The 27,303-nt window shown below is 44.0% G+C and overlaps 1 protein-coding gene across 1 annotated transcript; it reads left to right on the top strand.

Annotated features, from left to right (window-relative positions):
• Positions 1-740: 740 nt before the first annotated feature.
• mettl24 (methyltransferase like 24) lies at positions 741-27,110 on the top strand. Its single transcript, XM_084030944.1, has 5 exons — positions 741-1,280; positions 14,527-14,625; positions 17,084-17,217; positions 21,134-21,359; positions 26,065-27,110. The coding sequence occupies exons 1-5, from the start codon at positions 978-980 to the stop codon at positions 26,380-26,382; spliced, it is 1,080 nt and encodes a 359-aa protein (XP_083887070.1). The 5' UTR covers positions 741-977; the 3' UTR covers positions 26,383-27,110.
• Positions 27,111-27,303: the final 193 nt, after the last annotated feature.

The raw sequence follows: 27,303 nt of genomic DNA, 5'->3' as shown, positions 1-27,303 counted from the left end.
AACTAACGAGATCGTCGGAGGGAAATCAGTGACAGTTAATAATGTAATCTGAGAAGACGATGAGGCCATGGAGACATTTCTGGAGAATTATTGTCGAGGAAAATAAAAGACAGATGTTTCTGTAAGTTGCCAGATATTATAAGAACTAACTGATCAGTCCCAGTATATATACAGTGTATACACAAATATAACTTATAGGAGTAATGATTAAATATTGCAATGTATTTGGTATGTAAATGAGAACTACCAAAAGAAAAAGTGTAAATTGTAAGAAACGGATCCTTCTTTGTGGGAAGAAAACAACAAAGCAAATCACTGAGCAGTACATAAAATATCTCAATTTCATACATTTTGCAGCCCAAAACAAAAAAGCATGCAAATGCGAGGCTGTGATTGATGAGAGCGCTGACGTCACTGCAGATGCTGAGGTGCTGGCCCCGCCCACATCTAGAGTTACACAGTAACCCGAGTGTCTGCGGGGCGGGAGAGGCAAACCCAGAGGGAGGGTCAGAGCAATGTGTGCGTGATATGAGTCGGACAGAAAGAAGAAGAAAGCAATTAAATGGGCGTGTGTGTGCGTGTGTGTGCGTGTGTGTGTGTGTGCGTGTGTGTGTGTGTGTGCGTGTGTGTGTGTGTGTGTGTGCGTGTGTGTGTGTGTGTTTGGGGAGAAGGGGGGCTTGAGAGTTTGAGGAGGGAGTTCCCAAAGTTTTCAAAGAGGGCGGCACACATTGTACTTTTCTGCTTGCAGAGCCTCATGACACACACCAGCATGCACAACATAACCCAGGTTCATTCATGAAGGGTTTCCTCGCTGCCGTGTTCCTGTTTCACTGACCTGCTCCTGGTCTGATGGTGGACTCTGGACCTGAAGGCAAGGAGAGGCTGGACCTGAAGAGAAGGGCTTTAACAGGGAGGAGAGGAAGGATGGGATAGAAACAGCAAAAGGGGGGGGTAAAAAGCAAACTTGTTGACAGTTGATGGACATGGGCAGGGAGCGACTAACCCGGGGACTGCTGCTGCGTTTGGGTGCCCTGCTCGCCGCCGTGTGTGTGTGCGCTCACGTTTACCTGGAGGCGGGACGGCGGGGAGCACCTGCACCCCTGGGACGTCCCACCCAGTCCAGTCAGAACCCACAAAGCCGGAGCAAACAGGAGCAGGACAGGGGCCTCAAAAGGAGGATCTCTTACATCCGGACACTGAAGAAGGACAGCCATGTAAGGAAGAGGGACAGAGAGGACCCGTCACCGGCGTGCTGCCCGCCTCTCCGCCCGCACAGAAAGGTATGTTTAAAAAAACCCACCCACCTCTGGGTTCTTAATTGAGGTTAGCTGATCTGAAATCAGTGCAGAGCGACTCAATAAGGAGCTTCCACTGCATCTCTGTGAGACGCTGGCTCTAAGCTCAGTAATCCCAGGAGGGTGATGAGGGAAGAACAGGCAGCCCAATCGATGCATGTTCAATGAGAGCCTCTGAAATGCTTTTGAAGTCGAAACAGGGAGTTTGTCACCGGGATTTACGGCGGCACAAAAGCTTCCTGCATTTATTTATTTCTTTATTGTGATAGATGTATACAACAGGTGCAAGTTTAACCCAAGCAGCAAATCAAACCGACAAACCCTCCCCGCTGGCTGTTTTGTATCAGATCTATAAAGACCAAAGTCTAACCGAGTCCAACAAAGAAAGTTCTGGTGGCTATTGGAGCAAACACAGCTATCCACATACACACAACACACACACACACACACTCTAGGGGCTTGACCCCTTAACCTGAGAAGGGTGTGTTGAAGCAGCGTCTTAACAAAACTCCCAATTTCAGTGTCTCTTCATGCCTTTTATTTTGTTTCTCTTTGATTCATCTCAGCTATGTGCTCTAACCTCTATTTTGTCATTTGATCTCTCCATCCCTCCCTTTTGTTCCCCCTCAACACACACACACACACACACACACACACACACACACACACACACACACACACACACACACACACACACACACACACACACACACACACACACACACACACACACACACACACGCACACAAATGTTTTTCCTTGATCTTCTCTCTTTCAGTCCCCTAGTTCCTTCTCTCCACTGACTTTCCTCCTCCTGTTACTTTGGGGCAAGAAATGCTCGTCTTTAAATGTTTAATGACTTAAACCAACGAGACCGAGGAGCAACAGCTTTAAATGCTAAATGCCGCCATCAATATTACATCCCACCATATGCTCGATCACAAAATGTGCCACATAAGTTGCCCTGAAGGGGCCCCGATTAAATTTCTGTCATATGCTGTATCCGTTTAACTCTCTCTCCCTCTCTCTTTCTACCCACGCCTCCTCTCGCTTTAGGCTCCCATCTTGAAGATCACTGTTGCACTTTTGCTCTGTCATGTTACCTTTCCCCCCCGTTCCCCAAGCTCTCATCCTCCCTCTCGCTTCTTCCATCTCTCCCGTCTGTCTCAATTTAAAACCTCACTTCTAACCCAGATTTCTCTTCGTTTTTCTCTCTTCCTTTAACTTCACATATTCATGCATCGCAGATAAAAAAAAACAGAGGACTGTTCTGTGAGGAAGATGACGGGGACGTCTTCAGCGACCTTGATGAATAAGCAATGAGGGATTGAGAGAACAATCCTACAGAAGCTCAGATATCAGTGAAAATTACTCTTTACAGCATGAAATTAGCTTTAAAAAAAGAAACTGTGTTCGTGACGCCACGCCAAGCGCTCATTGATTTCAGAATGTTACTGTAAAAACGAGTCTCTCAGACGAGGTGTTTGGCATGCCATTAAAAAGGGATAGCATCAGGCGTTGATCAAACCATTTAAAACACAACATTTGGTGTTATTTTGTGTTTCTGTTACGCTGCCATGATGTTTGTGTAGCTTTTTCTGTGTAAGTGTTATGTCGCGACGGAGCTGCTGTGAATCCAAATCAAACTAGTGGTCATGACCACACCTATCATGAAATCATCTCATGTTTTCCATTTATTTTGATTGTGACCAGTCAGATAAAGGTAAAAAAATATATATTTTTAGACAATTAATAGAACAGCTAATTGATTAGATAATTAGTAAATTTTTGCAAAAGTTGTCACAAAATGATTGCCATGCAAATATCGCAGTAGTAGACACTTTAACGACCCCAAGTTTATCAAAGGAAGAACATGAGGAATCCGTTTTTTCCCAATTTTAACCTTTAAGTTGAACTTCATGGGGGATATTATTATTAATTTCATAAAATAAATGAGAGTATTGTGGTTGGAGACACTACATCCTTCTTCTAAGAAAGGTTGATTTGGTTTCTCACCCGTTTATCACATTACATTTGCGTAGTTTCATTTGTGTCTGAATCCTGATTGAGACAAATAAAAAACAACATTTTCTCCGTCACATTACCTGGTTGATTGATGGCATGTTTATGGCCTCCCAATAACTAACTACAAGGTGACACAGCTTCACATAAACAACACCAGCTGCTCCGTTATCTCTGCTGCCGCTTGAAAATGCCAAAAAGTTCCGGATTTTTAAACTTTGACGCCTTTGTCTGAGCGAAACGAGGAGAAAAATCACTAAGAAAGGCATCCGAGAAATGCCTCAAGGATGGTTTCAGTAATAACCAATCTAAAGGAAATCTAATCTCTTCGCTGTCAGGCATCCATATAAATACACTCGCACACATCCTCTTTAATCATTTACTTCTCGCAGCCTCTTCTTGCCCGCTGGGGGAAAAGCAGAGGGATGAGTTGGTCAATTATAGCCAGACATGAAATGTGTCGAGCCCAAACAACAGCAGCAAGGATGAAGAGAGAGAAAGATAGAGAAGAGCAGAACCAGCATGCGCTGATGACTCAGCCTCCCGACTTTAACACAGTAATAAACAGACTGCCGGCCCTAAGTAACAGTGACGCACTGCAACACACTTCTATCTCTCCGGCTGAAAACTACTCAGAGCTTCGGAAGAGACGAGTAGCTGCCAGAGGCTCAAACAGTGACCAGAAGTCCTCCAGATGATATGCCACTCTGCGTTACTATGCCCCCACACTCAGTACTGCCACTGCTGGGAGAGGAAGGGCCGCTATTATCCCGGCAAGTGTACTGAATCATTTCTACAAATCGATATCTAGAAGAAAGACATTCCAGAAAGGAGTCCACGAGGCTGCAGCAGTGTGAGGCTGCACAGCTTCAGTGGTGGTAACATGCTGAGCATGTCTGCATGCAAATATTAGCTACTTAGCACCTGTTATAATACTTAACTGTGTACAATTAGAAATCCAGCAGTAACATTACAGTTAATCCCTCGTTACTTTGACAATTTGGGGAAGTTTGATCGTTTGATGGAGGGTTGATATCAAGTCTCCTCAGAAAGAAAACTGGGCTTTGATGCAAATTTCACATAAATGGCTGAATTCCAATTTTCCAGGTCCATGACTTCATGATTGTGCCCAAAAAAAGACTTGTTCCCATCGACAAAGTTTGGGAAAGAGACATCTGTAACTCAGCGTTCGAACTTCTCAGTAGGAACGCTTGAACAGCGTTATGTTATGGTTGGCTGGTTTGCTAATTCCTTCTCACCGACGTGACATTCAGGAATAATCTGGTTTAGTCACAGTTGGAGGGTGAGGGACAGGACTCCATTGTTATTAATTTCATTGTGGTCCATTCAATTCATAATGCTCTGCAACTTTCTGCTTCCAAGCTCAGAGCACTCAAGTACCTGCCAAGCATTACCTCTGTTGCTGTTAAAATAACGCGACAATGAGCTCCTTGAACCTGAAATGTAGAAAGTATCCAATAATATGATGCAACCACATGAAGCTACAATGCTGTCAGTTGGTTATTGTCTGCTTCTACAACAGCAACACGTGTGGAAGCCTTTTAAAGAGTTGTGGAACAAACGTCTCCTCATACAGTCAAACAGACTTCAGAGAGCAACTTTCCTGGCCAGTGAAGACACACGGCACTGGGAGAGAACATTTGTTTAGAGCAACAGTTGAGGCAGGATTCTCTCAGATTTAAGACAGCGTGCGTCCATAAATCCAACTGTTCCTGTCAAAAATAAGAAAATATTGATATTCAGTGCCGCTTCCACTCCACAAGACAATATATACAGTCTCACGTCACCTGACAGAAGCCAAACAGAAATATCTCCGAACTAGTATAGAAATAACTTATTGATATTAAACTTTGTACAGTATGTATATATAGATATATATCCCTCCCATTGTATATTCTCCTTGCCTGCTCTCTAGACTCCATCCCAGCACCACTCAGCGATTCCTCCCAGATAGGCCGGCTGTCATTCATATGTCACACGCACTCAACCTCAAAGCCTGCAGACGGGCGGCGCACAGACCACAACGGGGAAGCAAAGAGGAAGCTGGATGCTCTCAGCCGGGCCTCCCAGTCTTCAAAGATTTTAGAACAGGAAAGACTAAGACAGCTCGCTAAAATGATCGCCCAGTGATGAAAAGGTTTTTTTTTCTTGATTCCTAAGAAACAAAAAGAGGCGGAGGAGAATTAAATAAACATTGGCATGGCATTTCACTCGCTTTGGATAAAACAGAATAGTTTTGATTAAATTAATTGATTTCAACAAAAAAACACCAATTAGCCAGCCAAGACCGCACTTGAAATCAAATGATTTCCTCTAATTAAATGCGACACAAGTTAATCTATCCACAAGGGAAGTATTAATTACTTTTGTTCAAATAAGCATCAGTGTGATTCCAAATGCTTTGCTCTGCTGATTAGTTCGGTGTTTGGATAAAGCCAGATGAGGAAAAAATCCACTTTGCGCCGTCTGCGCCAACCGCTGCCAGCCACCATCGGGCCCCCGGGTGGAATTTCTAATGCGAGGAACCCGGTGACCTTGGTCACGTCTTGGAAATCTGAAAAGGCCTCGGCTCAACGGAGGGAGAGGAAGAGAGAGGGAGGCGTTTAGAAAGGTAATCCCAAAGGTGTGACTGGAGTCAGTTCTCGGTGCGTCTTTAACCTCTAGCTGAGGCATCTGGGGACCCGGGGAGTCCAGAAATCAACCGGTGGGAAGCCGATGTGTCGCTTGGGTCACATTCAACCTGTTCTTGCCATCTCAACTTGGGTTATTTACCCACTTGTGTTGACTCTTGAACATGAAGAGAATTCAAGGGCTTTTGAAGTGACATTTGTTCAAGCAAATACATGTGCATTTATTACCATATAGTGACATTTATAGTCAGTGAAGCTTGTCTTGTGTATGTATCTAGAAAACTGGAGTGTTAGAGGTATATTCATTAATATTCCTGTACAATTTTCCTTTTCCGTGGTGCCGCCTTCATATCTGTCTGTCTACAGCCAAGACACAGTTAGCCTAGCTTAGCATAAAGACCCAAAACAAACCTCTTGTAAGTCTCCCCCTGGCTCCTTGAAAACACCAACGAGATGTAACGTGTTACGTTACAGGCACTGGTCACATTTAGTTTCACTCTTGGACAGAGCCAGGCTAGCTGTTTCCTCCTGCTTTCAGTCTTTATGCTAAGCTAAGCTAATATTGACACAGAGAAGAGAAAACGGGGGACAACAGACAGCTTGAGGAGGTCAACAGACGTAGGTTGAGAATTGCTTGAGCTCCAAATGGCTTTAAAGTTTTCTGCAATTGCCACATAGGCTACATGTGAGTGCAAGACAACATCTAAAACAACAATTTTGGAATCCCAGGCACCTTGAAAGCGACTTACAAGGTGTAATAACTCCAGGTGGATGAAAGCAGAGCGGAGAAATACATGCGTTTACACATGCAAGCCCTTTGATTCCCTACATTTTTTTGGATCGTATCATCCAACCGCAGTGACATCACATCGCCCCTTATGCACACTTCAGCCGACCTGGAGACGTAAACAGCTCTACAGGCACACAGATTTTCTTGCTCAATGCCAGATTAGTATCCGAGCCCAACTTAAGAAAACAGGCCGCTCTGGAAGCGTTGCCAAGTTATGAGGGGGGGGAGCACAAAGAGACCTTTCAGACAATCAATCACCCCTCTCAGCACAGTATGCAGAAATATGGCTATTTAATCGCCTTGAGTCAGGGTTTACACACTTTTTAAACAAGAGAAACTACTGAGAGTGTATCCGGAGCTGACAGGATATAACTGATTTTATAAGCAGGAACATTATAGATCCCAAATCAGATCTTTTTATTAAAACTTTGGCTGAGAAAGAAGACCTGAAAGCGCCTGATCCCCATGTTGAAACGTAGATCCACACAAGCCCTGCTTCCAGATGATCAAGACCATATGTAGCAGATGGAAAAACAGAAGCCACTCAGTGCTCTTAATGTTATCGACTGGATAAACAGTAGGTCCGTTGTGTGCACTAACTTGTACCGGACAAAGACTCCCAGTGGAGGGGGAAAAGTCGGTGTCAAACTGTCACGTCCAGAGTCTCCAATCGCACAATACTCCCCTCAGACACGGACGCCTTGTCTGGAACATTCCAGAAAGTTTGCACTCTCCCTCCCAGCTGATATGAATGAGTGCATTGACCTCTGAAATGGGACGCCCTCGCTCCCATCTTTGCCGCTCGCTTACACGGCCCCCCCATCCACGTACATACAACACCCGCTTACAGCAAAATGGCAATTTGTGTGTCACCAGGAAAGCCCGAGGTTTGTTTGTGTAGCGAAAAAGCCATCTCAGTGGCATTCGACATCGACCTTAGCTACCTGTGTCTCGTTACGACGACAGAAAACCACTTAGCCCTGAAGAGCGACGGAGAGGGTCAGCGAACCTCACGAACGATTGCGTAAAGAGCTTGTCGTTGCTCAGAGCCGTATTTATAACACTTAATATGATATAATATTTCTGCCTCTCTCACTCAGTGTGGCTGACGCTGCGTGATCTTGAGAATGGAAAACATATGGAGAGGAAGTCAAGCCACATCGACGAAAGATGAAATTAAAAACACAAGCCGAATAATTGTCAGGAAGATTGACAATTATTCTATTTTCAATTTCCATATTCGGTCATGATTTATGCGCAAAGGAACTGACGGAGAAATTGGCAGGCAAAGTGGAGTGATGTTGATTTCCCTGCTCTCAGGAAGTGAATGTCAGTAAGGTGCTTCTAGACATCAAACACAGATCTCACATGTGGGATATTGTCGGGGAAGACAGGTACACACTTGCACAGACTGACTCACACACTTAGACACACACACACACACACACACACACACACACACACACACACACACACGCAGGTCTTAACTGCAAGCCTGCTGACAATAAGACCCCATCTGTCCGTTGAGATGCTGGCCAAGAGCCCCCCCTCCGATTCAAACATGATGTGATCAAATCAGACAACGTGTCATCAGCGGTGTCAGTCGCCTTTTGCTCAGGTCGCATCTCCCGCACAACCACTTCAATCCACGTCACGGATGAGCGGGAGCATCTGTACGCGCCTGGATGTATTTGTGAATGCACGCACGAGGGAGGTTACCGTGCCATGAAAGGAAGGGGACTATGTTTCCAAGGCAACAGCCTGTCCTATGGATATTTAAGTTGACGGTGATGAGCCTCGACAAGTCATATGACTCCAGACTGCCTTTAAAGGGATAGTTGGTTTATTTGAAAGGAGGTTTAATAATCTATTACTTACAGTAGATGATGGTCGGCACAACAGCTAGTTTGTCCTTGTACCATGCCTTTTTATGATTCAACTTCTAAAATGTCCTTATATACGTCATTTAGTCACCTGTCATGCTGCTCCTTAAATTCAATGCATTGATATGGTTCTTTTGATTCAGCACGGTATATTAAGGATGAACTTGGAAGGAAAAAAAAATACAGGAAAGCAAGCAAATGGTCCGCACTGGCAAGATGTTTAAGCACTGCTCCCCGATCAGCCCTGATTTAAGCGGGATGGACACAAAATGTGCCTGCCATGTAGGCGATGGCTCAATGTGCTGAGTGAGAATGGGCTCGCGCTGGTCCTTCATCCGTTTTGATCTACGACGCGTGGGCGGATAGTCTTACAGCCGAGTGGTGTTCAGAACGAGGCATGAGTTTGTGTGTGTGTGTGTGTGTGTGTGTGCTGTCATGAAACGCACACATGAATGCGAAGCCTCAATGTCAAATTGGATTCAGAAGTTGTTTCGGTCGTCTTCCAACGTTCTCTCTAAATGCGTACCAGATGCAGGTTTGGAAAAACAGTACAGAGAGGAGAACAATCCTCATCCTGCATTTAGACCATCTGTGCACACACACAAACACACACACACACACACACACACACACACACACACACACACACACACACACACACACACACACACACACACACACACACTCCTGCTCGTGTATCCCTCCAGTCCCCCGACAGGCTTCTTCCTCAGCATCACTCCGCCTTTGAGACTGAGGCTAAACTCTTCTGAGATTACTTCCTTTATTAAACAAGATCAGCGTAATCCTCCGCTTTAATTCTGTTATACCCGCTCTGTCTCTCACTGTACTCTGGCGGCGAGCTGGGACACTGGGCCTGTCAGAGGAATAGAGACGACACTGCAGGAAGAGGCGAGACAGCTGGGTCTGGGTCTGGGTCTGGGTACCCCGATCTGCCAGAATCTACCGAGTCATTATCCTGCAAACAATCACGCTGTCAGTATCAATCCTTTCATGTACACTTCTTTTATTATGCTCTTAATATAATTATCCTCAATGTTTGGTCTGTCACCAACCAATATAATTCATGATGTACACTTGTGCTCTAAGTACCCAGAATGCAGCAGGGATACCATTTGGATTAGCAGGTGATTTGGAAACTCGTGGGACACTCTTTGTGCATACTTGCAGTCTGTCGACAACAATGAACGCAAAATCTAATCTTGTCTCTGCGGTAAACATCGACTCTACCTGCCAAAGCTGTGATTGACTAACGTGGCAACATTAATCAGATGATCTCCATATCTAGAACCTAATAAATCTGTCAAAGGGCAATGAGAGAGGAAGGGAGGGAACATGATTTTTGGCAAGTAGATCAATAACCAGAGCTTTAAGGCAGAGTAGGTAATTTGGAAAAACCACAGAAACTTTGACGTCGGCATCGCCGAACCGAAGAAGTGTCTGATAGAGTCTCTCACCTGGAGGTCACCTCCTGCTAGAAATCCCAGGGGGGATAATGTGAATGAGTCACCTGCTGTTTCATTAAACCAACTCCTCTGTCTGCACACTCGTCATCATGTCTTCACCTTTACTTGGCACGGAGGTGCTGCTGAGTACCCGAGCTGTCCAAGAGCATCTTCTAACTCCGAGACACTCCAGTGTGTTGAAATAATATCTCACACACTGTTGAACTGAAAGCTTTGACCTCTCCACTGCACAGCTTGATGCTCTATTTCTGAAGCGTCTGGAATTTGCAGCTTTGATTTTCTGGTCAGTCCAAACTAAAATACTATATACTGGAATTCTGGAAATGTCATTTTCTACATTCATGGTCCCCAGGGGATGAATCCCCATCACTTCTTCTAGTGCGTGATGCATACACAGGTGCAAAATGTCATACTTCAGAGTGAAGTACATTTCCTCCTCCATGTCCAAGTCCATCTCCCTCTCCACCTCCCATTCCTCCTCCCTTCTTCTCACCCTCCCTTCATTGTTCTGGCGTCCTTTCTTGTTTCATCCAGTCGTCTCCTGTCCACCCATCCATCCTCTTCTCCCCGGGGGATTATTCATGCTTGGCCTGGCTTCTCACACGTCTCTCACAACTGGCTGAGAGGCACAGATCCACGAGCACAGCCAGCTCCATCAGGACATGCAGGCCATGCAGAAAGGCCCCATAACAGAGCGATCAAAAGGGGTTCAAGGATGTTACAAAAAAACATCCCTTTTAAATCAAAATGAAACGGAAAGGCAAGCGTGTCAAGATAAAAGACTAACTAAATGCAATGCAGCTACACTTTTACCCCTCAGGGCAAATTAACTTTGTCACCAGATCAGTAGAATTAATCATTTCCTTGTTTAACCTTCAGTTCATCTGCAAGCAGTGGTCACACTTCAAGTAACACTTATACCCATGTCAGTGCTTACAGTTCAAATCAAATGTCAAACCCTTCCAGATCTCAGATTTTCACATTGAACCGAGAATAAAAACAAATAATCAGCTCGACATTGGCTTTCATTTCATATCCTTGAACTGGCACTATTTTCTTTCACTTCAATGGACTCTTCCAGCTCAATTTATCACCAGTACGCTTCAACTGAATCTTTGACTTCTTTCAGTATTTCAAATGCTAATCTTTGGAAGTTTTCCTGTTCGAGGTCCCAAGGTCAGCACAACGACAAATTACACTTAAACGGAGGTTAGGACGATTTCTTTCAACTCCATTCAGTGCTTGACAGAAAAGTCTTTCACTCAACACAATTTACATTTCAAGTAGTTTCCAGAGTTAATTTTCATTCACAAGCCCACATATGTTTTCTTTGGAAAAGTTTGCCTCATTGAAGTTGAACTGAATCTTCACTCAGCATTCTCAGATTTAACTGCAATTTCATTTTATTTTATTATTTTTAGTATTCATGCTTTACTACGACGGCGTATTAGGGCTTTAGTTAGGCAATATCCTGTGAAAAAAATGTGCTACTTTATTATAGTGTATGTATACATGTATAGTGAATGTTTGCTGTTGCTATGACAAAAAGTGAAAGCTACCGCTAGCATCTTAGCCCAAGCACTCGATCAATAAACACCCATAAGATGACAGTTTGGTCCATAAAAAAACAACAATAACCGTCAAACAGCCATCACCCCCAGGACCCTCAGGCGTTGTGATGTATTAATTAGAAAAATAAATGTGACATTCATGGGAAGTTAGCTAGCATAGATGCCGGTTGTTAGCATCTTAATAAAGTAGCAAATTTGGGACTTTTTCTTCTGAATATTGCCCACCTCTCTCGGCTCCATCCCCCCCCACAGTCGCCCAAATACCCAAATATTTCAAATCTACTTTTTCAGCAGCACACACATCCATTTCCTTCAGAAGATCCATTCATTCAAGGCAACTACCTGAACCACTCATGCTGACGATGTTGTTATATCAAGTGTCATGGGATTAAAGTCCAGCAGCCGAGGCTTGACGGTTCTGAGTGACATTCTGTTTGTTATTAACACTGCTTACCTCTGCTGTCCCTGAGGCGCTGGTGATTTGTTGTTGCTTGACTGAGCATGGGGCTTAACGCTAATCTCATCACCGTTAAGTGATGATTCAGCACTTAAGAGCTCATGTGCTTGTATTTTAAAATGACACAGGCAAAATATCTATATTGGAATCTCAATTTTAGCAAAAAAAAAAAAAGTGTTGTGACATAAAGTTTAGATTAATTTTTTCCACCACATTTGTTGATTGAAAACCTGAGTTTTTACGAGACTGTCAAACGCTGCTTTCCGGTAAAGTCTATTAACTTGAAACCTTGGATGCACAAAAGCAGAATGTGCCAATATTTTGTTTCTTTCTCGGCCATAAATTCCAGGGAGACGGAGCGTGCGTTTGACCCTCACTCTGTCCTTTTCTTCTTGATTTATTCCCCCTTGCTGTTGTAATTCAACCACGCCTTATACACACCTTGTACGCAAAGTCCCAGTGAGTCCATTGTCCCAGATATCTGTCCTCTGATCAGCAGTCCTGTCCCAACCTGCACCGGGCTGATGTATGGGGCCTGATAGCTGAGCTGTGCAGGGAGGACTCAGTAAGGAGATGAAAAGGGGCAGTTAGGACACGGGGAGTGTAAATAACACACTCCCAGAAGAAAACGCTGTCTTTCTGTTCCTGTAAAACTCTCCTGCTTTTTAGGAGCGGTTGACTTAAATTACTGATTTTTTTTTTGTCTGGGATTGTCAGATTGTGGGAAGACTAATAACTTGAGAGGTTTTGTTCAAAGGTACGTCTGCGGTCGAATCAGGAAACTCAAACTGCAGAAAACAATAGCTGTAGACTGACACCTACTCGTGCACATCCATCACCCTATTTGTCCTGCAGGGTAATTGTGTTGATCATGCATCACAGGAGCAATTATTTTGGACTGAAGAGTGGAGAGAGAGAGAGGAGAGGAGGGTGACAATTTGCAGCACGGCAAGCATTCAGATGTTCTGACACGCCACATAATCGATTAACGGCCGAATGCCAAACAATGAATAGTGTTGCGTTGATCCAGCACTGTGGACAGCTGATTCTCTGCATTGGCAGGTCCAGGATCAGCACCACTGGAGGGGGAAATGACACACACGGTGCCGCTGTAGATAATATATTAGCAGAGTAAATGTCCATATGGTGAGTGAACGTGGATGAGTTTGTGTGTGAGGGCACACGTGTGTGTGCATTGAGGAATCATATCTATATGCTGTGCTGAAGTGCACATAAGTGTGTGCATATATGGGTGACATACACGCTTTGGCAGCATGCTTTCTGAATTTGCAATAAGGATTGTGAGAATGTAAAATATCCACTGGCTGAAATATGAGAGAGTTGACCGGATTCAATTATGAAATCAAACAAAGTCACGTTGTGTTGAGCCTGCAATCCATGAAGCTAAATATCAGGATAGAACTCCGAGTAGACTAGAGAGAGGAAAAGAAGCATGGAAACATGGATGTGAATTCTAACTAATTATTTTCCAAAACAGACCTGTTGTCAGTCATCATACTGAACAGATTGCTCACCAGACGAGCCCACAGCATCGAACAAATCCAGACACGATCTGGTCTGCTGAGGCCAAAAAGTGATCCGTGCATAACCACAGACGATCGGAAACTGCAGTGCTCATAAAACACCGACGAAGGCGGGAGCATCCCGGGCAAGGGGAGGGAGGGAGGGAGGCACTCTGTCGTGAAATCACCCAGGATAATTTATACGGCGGCCGCTAATGAACACTTGCCCATGGTGTTTGACCCAAGAAGTGATTGTGCAAGCAGCGAACGCGTCGTCGTGTGGTACGCCACCCTGCGTAGAGAGGAGATGGAAAAGGAATGAAGCAGACTCATCCTCTTTTTCTGCTCTCTCCATCTCAACCCGCCGCTCCTCTAATCACAAACAGACACATTCCTGCAGAAATGAAGCGGGCTGGAGAGCCGAGCTCTGCCAGGTCTCAGGAATGTGATCACACAGCAGCACTGAGCTGCTGCAGCCAAATGATGATGAAGTAAGGTCTTAGTTTTTTTCCACAGTGAAACATTTTAGAATTATTATTTTTGAATCTTCAACTTGCAGGATGTGCATATAAAGCAGCCTTAGTGTTATACTAAAATAACAATGGAAATTAACTTTAGCATTTGTCACTAACACACAGGTGGGAAAAATAACACATCCTCCACTGAGCACATCGTGACCCAGTTCCATACACAAGTGGGTTTCAATACCTGGAAGACTACAGCTCCGTTTGTTGTTGCTTCTGGTACTTGGATTTCTTCTGAGTGGCCTACTTTGATGTTAATTTATTGTCAATGTTCACGTCCTTTCATTGCTAATGACCCCATATTGCTGTTTTGCGCTCCGCTACAGAGTCCCCGATGGCACATAGACCTGGAGCCCTGGGCCGGCGAGAGTCCTTCTCTGGAGGACGAAGCTAAAAGGTTCCTCGACTATATCACAACGCCACAAGTGAGTCATCGTTTGCTTTGAATTCTTACTGGTATTTAAAGTTTAACCTCTTGTTTCATGTATTTTGAAGGGACCATAAAACCATTAAACTTTCATCTGACTTTATATTTCTTTCACTAAAGATGAACTGAACATTTAACCCGGTGCGTAAATGGAGCATTAAGATAATGAGATAATCGGAGTACTTGTTGCTATTGAAGGCCAGGCAGTGCATTATTTCTGTCAGGTATGTACATCACAGCGAGCCTGTATATCAATCAGCCCACGGCTGAGTTACACTATAGCACCTCTTTCACATTCGGCTCAGCCGCAGGGTATTTGTCTCGCTCCACAGCACGCACACAATTCATTACTCTATTGATTACCAAAGTGATGAAGCTCACAGCCCCTCTGCTCATACTTAATCGATGAGATGCTGTGGTTTTGTCTGTTGGCTGATGTCAGTATTATTACTAATCGATTAATGAATAATTAATCATTCTAGAAATACCAGGGGGTTTTCTGTGCCCTTGTCCCTATTGTGAAGACACCGTTTCATTTTCAACATCCAACGCTTAGAAGGGACATTTTTTTGTGATAACATGTGACGCAGTTTTTATTGTAGAGAAATTGCCACGGAGATGAAAATCAGCTACTTATCTGTTTCTCTCGCACAATACAGGGAGAACACAGAGCACCCAACTCCAAATGACTAGGCAAACGTTTCTATATCTTTCACAGCAGACATTCAGCTCATAATGAATTAGCCTGGGAACGTGTGTGTGTGTGTGTGTGTGTGTGTGTGTGTGTGTGTGTGTGTGTGTGTGTGTGTGTGTGCATTCACTTGTGCATATTTGTGTGTGTGAAAGGAAGAGGCAAGGACAAGAACAGAGAGAAAGTTACCGTATGAGTGTTTGTGGGAAGCTGTTGAAGGGAACCGTCCATCATACGGCCTGACAGGAGAGGGTGGAGGAGGGGGTGGAGGAGGGGGTGGAGGGGGCACAGCGGCATCCTCAGCCGTAACGCTGACTGACACGGTGCCTGGTGGAGCTGTTACTCAGAGAGATAGCCTGCGACACAACTGTCCAATCAATAGAAGTCAGTGTATCTCGCCTGCATGCATGCACCAGCACACACAGAAAAGAGGAAGTATTTCTAGATAAGCATTTTACAGCATGAAATATACTGTGGGATATATATATATATATATATATATATATATATATATATATATGCTGGTTAATGTTTTCAGTTCATGTTTTAAATGCATTATTGTGCCAACCAACATGGACAATACAGTTCCTGCACCCTCTGCAACAAAGACACACTCCCTCTGGGGTTGTAAGTGAGTTGCTGCCCCCCGAGGGAAGGAGTTAAAGTATCTTGTTCATGAATAAGGCTGAAACTAAGAGGAATCAACAGGCAGATTGGTTCGGCATCAGCGGTAATGCAAGCATTGCAGAGGGAGCTGAGCCAGAAGGCAGAGTTTTCAATTTAGCAGCCAATCTACTATACAACCCTCACCTCTGGTCATGGGTTAGGGGGAATCATTTATAATTAATTACATTTTTGGCTAACGTTGAAGCAGCAGCTCATGCGAAGTCACTTGTAAAACCTGCCGATAGATGCACAACCAACATGCACATGTTTACTGTCCGTATGTACACAGTTTATGCAGGAGCCTAATCTTCCCTTCGTTGCCCCGTCCTCTCACTCTGCTGCTGGGAGACTGCATCGGCCCCAGCTGCACGTCGTGATGAATAGCATGCACACCGTTGTTCAACACTGACGTCCAAACACACACTAGTCCAGGGTCAAATTCAGTAGCAGTCTCCAGTGATTTATAGGCTCTGTGTGGAGATATATTCTAAGGAAAAGGCGTCCGCCAAGCTGTCATTCTTGACTTTTAAATCCGGGCGTGGTTGTTTAAACTCTCTGGCACTTCAATTATTGTCCTATGTGACTAAAAACACCCGGACAGACTAAAGCTGCAGAAGACAAATGCACTCAAACGCCCAACAACCCAGAACATAATCATTCTAAAGAGGTCTTCAATGTTGCATATTGTATAAAAAATGTGTTACTTATTAAACCGAGCCAATACTAATATGTAGTGCAGCCTATAGTTCAATGAATAAAAGTACTTTGTAATGATGTATGTATACAATAATACAACCATTCAATCATTTACAGAACATTTGATTCTATATTGGCATTTCTACATTTTCTACATCACATGTCATAACATTTAACAAATATGAAGATTTATATTTGCCTACAAGTTGTATTCAAGTTAATGTGTACTTTTGGACATATTTTAATTTTTGGAAGAAGAAAAAGTTTGGGATCAAATCATTTCAGGGACCCCCTGCAGAAACTCCGCCGGACCCCCCTGTTGAAGATCTCTGTTCTAAAAGACACAATCTCCGAGGTTCTCAATGTCAGACATGGCTGTGACCACATGTTTCCATGTGTTCAGGTGTCGTGTGCACCGTTGACCGGTGACGAAGCGGCTCAGGACGGGACCAGAGGTGCCTGGGCCGCGTGTCTGGACCCCAAGTTCAGCCTGACCCACCGAATACAACACAAACACTGCAGGGTTTACTCTTTTGGGTAAGTACAGGCAAACACTCACTTAGGCGTTCCACTGAATACACATTTTTCGCACGTCAAACCGTTATCCTAACTTAAGCCCAATTAGGCTCAACCTCCGGTCTGTACACCAGCTCTGAGACAAGCTGTCGTGTACTGCATGTGTACAGCGACGGGGACCGTTCCCCACATTCAATGAGTTGTCTGCAGATGTAACTGTTACTTACAGCATCTGGTTGTGTGACAGCCTGTGATATATCTAGTCACAAATGCCACTGTTGTTTCCTCACCCGTGACAGTTTTCTTCCGAGAGGAGGAAATTCATTTTTTTCTTTCTCTCGCGATTTCATTGAAGAATTGAAGGAAATTTTCCACCAAAGAAAAGAGGCATATCTCTTCCACCTTACTGGGTGTCTTTTCATTTCAATAACTACTTGGTCACTGAGCCTATATTTTTTTAAGATGTCTTTCCCAGAACAAGTACAAATACTCACTATCTGTGAATATAGTGAATAAGTGAATTTTTCTCCAGTATTCTGGGCAATTTCATTCACTGAGTAACGCTGTAATAAGAGTTAGGATAATCCTGTGCCTCTGTACCTCCACCTGGAACGTCACATCCACTCCACCTCTGCTTCCTCTCCTTGAGTGGCAAGTAATCTTGAATGGGGTCGGCCAGGCCACCTTGGTATTTGACCTTGCGTAGATTGGAGAGTCAATCACTCCCAGTTGGCGGGCGACGTAGCTCGGCCCGGTTTCTGCCCCCGCTGTGCTGAGGCGCTGTGGGATCTTTCTGCAGGAGAGGAAAAAGAAGCTGATTAATTTGACTGTTGAGAGACATCACAGGTGTGCTGGCATCAAGGCAGCAGGGCACAGATACTGATGTGAGAGGGACTGCTGTTTCTGGCTTCCTGCCTCTCTATGGAGGAAGGGTCAGGGGTCAAATGGAGGGTTGGGAGCCAAACATATCTGATATCCTCTGGTTGACTGATGGGAAGTTACTCATGCAGGCAAGCTACACACAAAAAGAAAAATAATATTATTCGTCCTCTCAGTGATTTATGCAAACATTTGAACATTTGACCTTAATATCAGCTTGGGAAAAATGTGACTCACAGCTCTGATATCCCACGTCAGCGAAAGCTGCATTTCCATTTTTTTCCTTCTATCTAACTGATCCCTTAAGACCCCGGGAAGGAATTCAATTTACGCTTAGACGACCCCAACTCTGGCTTATGCAATAACAGTGAGTTGACCTAAAAAATAAAAAAAAAAGTTTAAAAAAGGAATTGGTTGGAAAAATAGAAACTTCATCAGTAACAAAAGAAAAGTCCTAAGAGCCCAGTTAGTCTTAAAAAGTTCAACGGGGCAAACGTTGCACTTTTTTTGGATACGTGAAATGATCATCTCTGTGGCCCTTATCTGACCTAGATTCAAAGTACACACACACACACACACACACACACACACACACACACACACACACACACACACACACACAATACACACTCTTCATGGTACTTGAATCTATGCCAGGTATTGGGAGTATCCTATTCTCAGCAGACCTCTGCTCTGCTGTACAGGACACTCACCAAAGCCTCTCCTTCAGTCCACTGCTGCACACCACACGGGCTTTAATATAAATGTCAAATACTATTAAGTGTGTGTGTGTGTGCTCTGTTGAATGCAGCAAATTGGGACTACGGAGTACGCACAGTTGTGTGTGTACTTCGGCGTACATAATTTGTGTGTTTTTGTGCGGCTGATGCGTCTCATTTGCATGCTGTTTAACGAGCCGTGGACGGCTGTGCCTGGGCAGGATGAGCAGCTGTTCTCTGATTGGTCTGTCACGTGGTGGTGGTGGAAGGGGGGGGGGATGTTTTTCCACATGAAAGACCAGCTATCCTCCACCTTTTAACTTCTTGTGCTCCATCTTACCGCTCTCATCCTCCATCTTCTTCCTCTTCTTTCTGATCATCATTGGTTCTCCCCACAAAGCTGCTGAGCAGATGCTGAGTGTAATCAAAGATTGTCTGAGAAGAAGAATCAGCCATTGGCATGAAAAAAGAAGAAGACAACTGCCATTCTAGATAATCAGAGCAGGCATTGAAAAGTGTGCATTCACTCATCTTCTATAGACTTTAAGCGTCACAGTATAGCTGCCAGGAGTGGACTCCATAGCTGCCGCTTTGTTCTCTATGGCTGAAGTGCCCTCTGAAGCAAACTTATGAAATAATAATAATTATTATTAATAATATATTTTGAGTTTTTTATTCAGTCAGGGTACATTTATTTCAGTAACTGAGCTAACTGTAGGTGTGACCTTGACTGAAGCCCAGGCTATACAGCAGCTTAATTCAGCTTTCCATTTAGATCCTGGAAATACACTTTGAGATGCTTTTACTAAAACGAAAGTTCTAAGTGGATTCATTACACTGAAAATATCCTGAACAGTAGAGAATACGTGGCAACTTGTGCACGTGTTAATGAGCTGCAGAGTGATGGAGGAGGAGTAATGGGAGCGAGGTAGAGAGGGTTTTACCACCATGATATTTGGTATACAAAGGGAAGACAAATAAGAGAAGATCTAACGGTTAAGATGCAGGTGTTAAAGGAGAAAAATGAAGAAGAAGAGAAAGAGCCTCTCACACAGCAGACAGTCAGCAGAGAGCCCACCCAGCGTTGTTAGCCAGACTTGTCTCTGAGGTTCAGAACATCCAGGGATTGTTGACATAATAGTTCAGCGCGGGGACAGTCGGACTGAGGCTCTGTTTATCAGATTTACAATCCACTGGGTGTACGTTACCCTTATCACACACACACACACACACACACACACACACACACACACACACACACACACACACACACACACACACACACACACACACACACACACACACACACACACACACACACACACACACACACACACGACATTCTATTCAGACATTTGAGTGTTACAGCTCCTGCACTCTGTAGTCTCATGAGAGAGCATATTACAGCTAGTAGAGCCCCTTCTTTTTCAGCACTGTCATCCAGAAGTGCTTCTGATGCATTGTGGTACCCCTCCTCCCCCTCCTCCCCCCTCCTCCTCCCCCACCACTCTGTGAGTAATCCCCCATGCCTGTTGTCTAAAGTGTCACTACAGTGATTCCTGGCCAAAACACTCCACAAGAGATCTGGGGGGAACTCTCAGCGAGGCACATGAAATATTTAGTGCGGATTAAATAAAGAGATGTCTAGTTGCGGCTCAATCTCTCCCGTACACTCGTCCCCTATCTCCCTGCTTGTAGGATCCATGTGGAGGCACGGTGGCTCATCTGTAAAAGCACCGTGAAATGTACTCCCTCCGCCGCTATTACAGAATACAGCCGCAGCACAAACTAGACACGAGGGAACACGGGACAGCGACTGAGAAAGGAGAATTGCAGAATTATAGAAGGGGGAGGGAGGTTAGATAAAGAGAGAATAGCACTGAGAGAGAGGGAGTGGGAGGAGACGCATTAAAGAGAGAGAAATACAGGGAAATGTGACCGTCTGTCAATGCTCCTCAACATTAAGAACACTCATAAAACCTTTCACGTCAAAAAGAAGATTCAAGTAGTTTCTCTTCAACAAACAGGTTGTTTTTAAAGTTTTTTGCTTAGCTAACTTTAATAAAAAAAGAGGACGCGTACATCCTGTTTTGTGCTCATTAGCCATCGGCCTTGAGGCTATGGAGTGAAAGCAGGATGGGAAAAGTTCACGGCCATTCATTCAATTTTCCATTAAATCAGTATAATGCAGCAGATCTCATTTGTAACATACTAGTGTTCATATTTAGCTCAAAGCACTGCTTGTACAAGTACAAGCACAGCCTTTAACAATCTATATACATATTTTAGTTTGTGGCAAGAAAGTATTGATTCCTATACCTGACTGTGTTGTGCTGCAGGTTGGGTGTGGATGATCGGTCCCTGGAGCGTTCGCTGGCACGGGCCGGGTGTGAGGTCCACTGCTTCGACCCCAGTCTGAAGCAGCCTCACCTGCAGCAGGCCGAGATGTGGCTCCACCGGCTCTCCGTGGACTGGAGGGATCCCAACCCGGCCGTGGTCGCCCAGCGTCAGTACGCCAACACCAAGAAACTGGCCACCATCCTTAATGACTTTGGACACAGACAGGTAAACAGAGCGCACATGGGATGAGAATGGAATGAGATTCACTTACATGCAAACACAGCGACCCTTCCTGTGCAACAGCTGATGGGGTTAATCCCCTCTGTTGCCCGTCTCCATGTGCATAAACACCCATCTATAATTAGGTTTTTCTCCTTAAAATATTATCATGCTGAATGTCTCCTCTCCAAAGCCCCTCAGGATTGTGTTCCACCCCATCAGATAAGGGATCTGCATGGAAGATCATCAACACACACCGACAGACAGCATGCATACTAATAAACACGGCTATAGAATCCAGCATGCATGTTTTAGAACGGGCTAAATATTTAATCAAGGTCAAAGAAGCCAAGTGTCTCTTCCATAGGTAATGAAGACACAGCGGAGTGACAGCCAGACTCTTTTCTATTGTTTCTGGTCTCTAAGTAAACTTTATCTAACCAGGATCGGATCCACTGAGATACATGCGGATTACAGACGGTAAATTATGGCTGGATTCCATTAAAGGCATTTTGATGTGATTGTAGCTTCTTGCAGAATCTTAATGTTTAAGAAAATGATGCCTAGAAAAATTAGTGGAAATAGCTATTTATGTGCCGTTGTTTGTGCCCCTTGGTCGATCCTCCCACCTGGAGGTGCCAAATTGAGAAAAAGGTCAAATCCTACACATGTGGCTTTAAATTCATCGTGGATATTTATTCCTCCCGGAGGGTTGATTCTAATCTATTTGACGGCCATGAAATCGAACACATTCTTGATCCTGAACTCTTTCCCTTTGACATCAAACCCAGATGGGAGTTTTAGCCCCACTACGTTGTCATTATTTAGTTTGTTTAGTCATCTACTTAGGCTGAGTGCTTTAACTTTTTGTTAGGATGCAAATTAGCTAAATCTTATGAATCAATCTTTTTTTTTACCTGTCCATGAACACACTTAAATCAGCTTCCGGAGCAGAATGCCTCCACACTGTGCAATGATGTGTTGCCTAAAGTTGAGTTGATAATTTAGTCAAAAGCAAAGTGCACTCTCTCCTACAGGGGACTGGGGAAGATACTAAGATAGTAAGATGTGTGAATGTGTTCATGTGGGTGGCTTTTTACACCATACTGTTTCATAGATGACAGTACGCACCTGTTTTAAATGCAAAGCCACGCACACATCCTTGTAATGAGCTTTTAATGCAAGTACATAGTGTGCCGGAGGAGCAGAACGGTTTCTTCTCAAAGTGTCTCGCCCAGCCCTCTCTGGCAGGAAACCGCAGCAGTGAAGAAACAGAGTCACTCGGAAAAAGGTCAAAATATGCATTCCAGCAGCATTTCCTATCTGCGTTCGTTAGAAAATACACAGATGACTCATTCACGGAGCTCTGGTGACCAGCTGAGATAGCAGACACCGTCACCGCGGGGACAAACGTCAGTAGCAGCAAGTCACATCTCATTCATGGAAAGAAACTGCATATTGGACCATTGATCATGTTAGTAATTGCAAAAAAAATAACTGTTCCATCGCTGCCCAGCTGTACTACCATAGTTAATGAAATGCTGTTGAATTACGACGGGGAGAAAACAAGCGTGACATATCATCTTACAACCGAGCAGACGGCCCAAATCTGCATTAATATGCATGCATGTTGCTGTCATAACCCCATACACATCTTTGGATTTGTATCCAATCATTTGACACTAACAGATGAGGAGGTTTTACAAGACAGGGACACACAACTGCTTTGAACCGAATGCTCGGCATGAAGATGTGCAAATGTTTTGCAGCAATGACATTTATGACATTCACCACCTTGTTTTAGCATGCTGAGATCTGCTCATCGGCACTAAACACAAGGTACAGTGGAAGCTGGAAGAATGCCATACATTTGGTCATAAAATGATCATTTTTGACCTGATGTTGGTGCTATTTGAAAAGTTGAGGAATCTCAAAAGTTTGTAAAATTCATCCCAAAGGAAACGTGAATGTCAGTGGCAAATTTCATGACAATCAATCCAATAGTTGTTGAGACATTTCCCTAAAAAAACACAAATGTCAACCTACTGGTGGAACAAGAGGAAACGTTAGCTGCTCACTAAATTTGGTAGATCCTCTAGGAACCATGATCTTATACAGAGATACTTTAATGGATGGGTGATACTGTGTTTTTGTTGTTGCTGTCTCAATAAGGAAGTGAACATCTACATGGGTGAGGCCATTCTGAGCTGCTCTGAATGTAAGCATCATTATCTCACAACTGTCTGGAAAAACAGGGCTGGATACACATTATGCATGTAAAGACAGCTCCGACAGTGAGTTGCTGTCAGGTTGCCCAGACGTCAGAGCAGTGGTTTAAGTGCTTCCAAAAGCACCGAATCAGCAAATCTCTCAGATGTGTAATTAAACATCTTTAATTGTGGTGAGCATGGCTCCCGAATAAAAGCATACAAAACATATAATAACGATGGTCAGATCAGATGTTTGGCTGCAATCGAGAACCGTGGACCAAAAGGAGACAGGAAATAAGTATTTTTAACACCATCAAATTAACATATTTCAGGTTATTTTCTCAAATCAGCAAACTTGTTTGTTGACAGAGACTCAGACTCAAACTTTTTCCATCAAAATCACCTCTAAATTCAAATTTGTCCCAGTGTGCTGCCGAATCTCGAGGATGGTTTACTGAAAATAATTACCGTGTGTATTTGGATCACATACCGACTGAGTCACTTGGAGGAGAGGAAATATTTGCCCATTGGGTATAAAGACAGTTTGCAGCTCTGACATTAATTCCTCAGCAGTGGAGGGCAGGAATGCATGCGGAGCGCAAAGACATCTTACGTCAAATATTCTGGAGGATAAACAACGGGGCCGTTCTGCTCTGTTATTGTAGAGGGCACAATTTGGTGTGTGATTGTTTTTGAATCCAGCAAGGGTTCTTAGTGTATTTTCATAAGACGATTATGGCCACAGACAACTTTTTTGCAGTAACATTTTGATTATTTGACTCTACAACAATAATGCAACCCGACTTAATCAAAATGTGCTAACCAAAGGCAAAAGTTGTCCATGGAAGATTATTGTTAAAGAAACCTTTGTGTACTTAAAATAAAAACCCTCTAATGCTCATTTTGTCCTGGTAACTTAAAGGAATAGTTCCACATTTTTGGGGAATAAGCAGATTTGCTTTTCATAGGGAGACAACAAAACATCGCCACACGACATGTGACCTTGGTGTAGTTCGTTTATAGCTAACGTAAGATTTCCTTTTACTTCTGGCTCTTGCATTCACACTTCAAAAAAAAGAAAAGAAAAAAAAAAGAGGTGGTGTTCATTTGTGAAGATTATCCTGCTGAACAAAATGTGTATCAAAACTTGTGTTTTCCACAAAAAAACACAAAATAAACGAGTTATGATTTGTTAGTGACCTTTAGGGATGCTAGTAAGTGAAATTTCGTGGGCGTTGTTTCCATTTCCAGTCTTTATGCTAAGCTAACCAGCTGCTGGCTATAACTAATCCATTGAATGATGGATGCACGTCTTTAGGTTTTGACATCAAATATCTGACTTTACTCTGCAGCCACCAGGAAATCATCTCACTTCCTTCCTGAAGGGCCATTTAGCGTCGGCTAACGCTGCACAGCAGTGTAGCAGAGTCGGCCTCCCAAAATCACATATGGACTTGACTCACAGCAGACAGGAGTCCTGCCACGGTTGTAACTTCTCCTGCAGAGATGCTTCATATTAGCAGCATTGGTTCAGGGACAGCTATGTGACAAAAAAAAGGAAAAAAGTCAGACAAACACAGCATGACACGCGTGCAAAAACACACTCCTTCGAGACCAAGTGAATACATCACCTCTTGATGACGCCACATCATTTTCCATTAGACGTCTGTCACATGATGGAAGGCATCTTGGGGGCTCACGGGGGGAGATAACGGATTGTTCTCCGAAGAAAGCCAAGTTTCTGAGACTGCATTAATAAGGGCTGGGAATTCTCTAGCCTCACCAGAGGCATCTGCTGTAAAGGCATTTCATGGTCACTTTAATATTCGTGCCGTCACATGGCATCAGATGATGTTCCCCGTTTAGTTGCAGATGTGTGCCACAATTAAGACACAGAGCACTACCAGTTTCCTTCAGCTATTATCTCGTGTTATCTTTAATGTAATAATGCTTGACACTAAAACACCCGCGGGCCTCTTTCTGATAAATCTTGTAATCTAAAATTTCTCCTCGGGTCGTACCACTACTAATTTAGTGGCTACATGACGCCGTAGCTGAGCAAATGCTAACAGAGACACTTCTGAGCCTACAAGGAATGAAGACAGTCGCCAGCTAGACTTTTAAAGACTTAAGGGTCAGATAATGGACGTCTTAAGAAATCCAGAAGACTTAAAAAGGAATCCCAAGATCCTGAGGCCGTGCATTTAATTTTCAGGCATGCACGAGTCACATGATGATGACCTAAGGGTGCCATTAACATTCGTCTTATGAAGCATTTCCTCTCTGCTCTGACACAGCAAGCCTTGTCAGGTTGCTCGCTCGCTCAATCCATCATCAACATCGCCAAAGCGAGAACAAAGGCCAAGCTTCACTTACTCCTTTTCATCTTTTAATAGCTTTGGCGTTCAATAATTCCACACAGTTTAGTGTCATTCCAGTGTTATAATTGAACTCATTCATTAGAAAAAAACCTCCAATGTGCTATTTCCCCCCCATTCTAGGTGGACGTACTGAAGGCGGACATGGAGAGCGCCGAGTGGAAGATTTTGGAGAATTTGGTCCTGGAAGGAGTCCTGGACTCGGTGGGTCAGCTGTTGTTGGAGGTTCACCTGCACTGGGCGGGCTTTGAGGTGGGCGGCGATGATCCGTCCGTGGTGAGGTACTGGTTCAGCCTGCTCAGGGAGCTGGAGCGCGCCAACTTCCGTCTCTTTCACGTCCACACGGACCCAGCCAAGCCTCGCCTCTTCCTGCATAAGAATGTCCTCAACGCCAGCAGTGCTTACACCCTGAGCTGGGTGAACACGGAGTGGAAGCCTTGAGGGAAGCAGCCAGGCCGAGTGACTGAACCCAAGACACTTATCTCGGCTGGAACAGCTTCTGAATGGCAATGCAAACATTCGTGCAACACAGAGTTTTAAATCGGAACACAAATTCTTGCTTCTGCACAGCTATTCCCCAACAGACTGCTCTTATCTGGCCTGGGCTTTTTTTTTTTTCCTGGCAAAGCTGAAATCCCTGCTCCTTCTTACCCTCCTGGCCTATAATGACCTCAGCCGTGTAGAGGGGGCAGAGTAAATTGCCTCCAGAGGCTTTCTGTGTTCTACCTCATAGTGGTATTGTTGTTGGCTGCAGGTCAGCCTCTTGAGTCACAGTAAACCCTGTCATCACGATCCTATCCCAGTTTGGCTCACAGCCAGCCAGCCTTATATTAGACAACCTTTCCAGATTACAGTAGTTTGAACACTCACAACCCGCTCAACAGAACACGGAATTAAAGGAACACATGATGTGTTGAGGGGGGGAGGTAGATGAAAAGATCCTGCCTCGTTGACAGTAAGTGAAGAATAGATCTAGAATACAAAACAACAATAATGTGGAGAATGTTGCAGTGATGTGTTGAGATGTGTTCAGTGTGTTTGTTGGAGATTAGAATGAGGATGTGTGGGCGAGTGTGTGGCAAAAGAAAAGAAATTGTTTTCTTCCAGCTATTACAGTTTCCTGGGTTGTATTAATAAAAAAAAAATTCACTTGAGATCCACACAAAGAAGCATTTTGAGTAACTGTCAGTTCTCTTCCTCCTTCAGTTCCTTCTGGTGTTCAATTGGCCCCACTCCACTATCTCTGCTGCACCAGAACTTCACTAGCAAACTTCAAATAAAAATGATGAAATGAAATAATTCACATTAAAAAAAAAGATCCAATTAATGTCATTTGCTGATGCAGTTCAATTAAGAGGGAAA

Source organism: Eutrigla gurnardus (genome assembly GCF_963514095.1).
Source record: "Eutrigla gurnardus genome assembly, chromosome: 16".
Lineage (NCBI taxonomy): Eukaryota > Metazoa > Chordata > Actinopteri > Perciformes > Triglidae > Eutrigla > Eutrigla gurnardus.
This window is presented reverse-complemented; position numbering and strand designations above follow the sequence as displayed.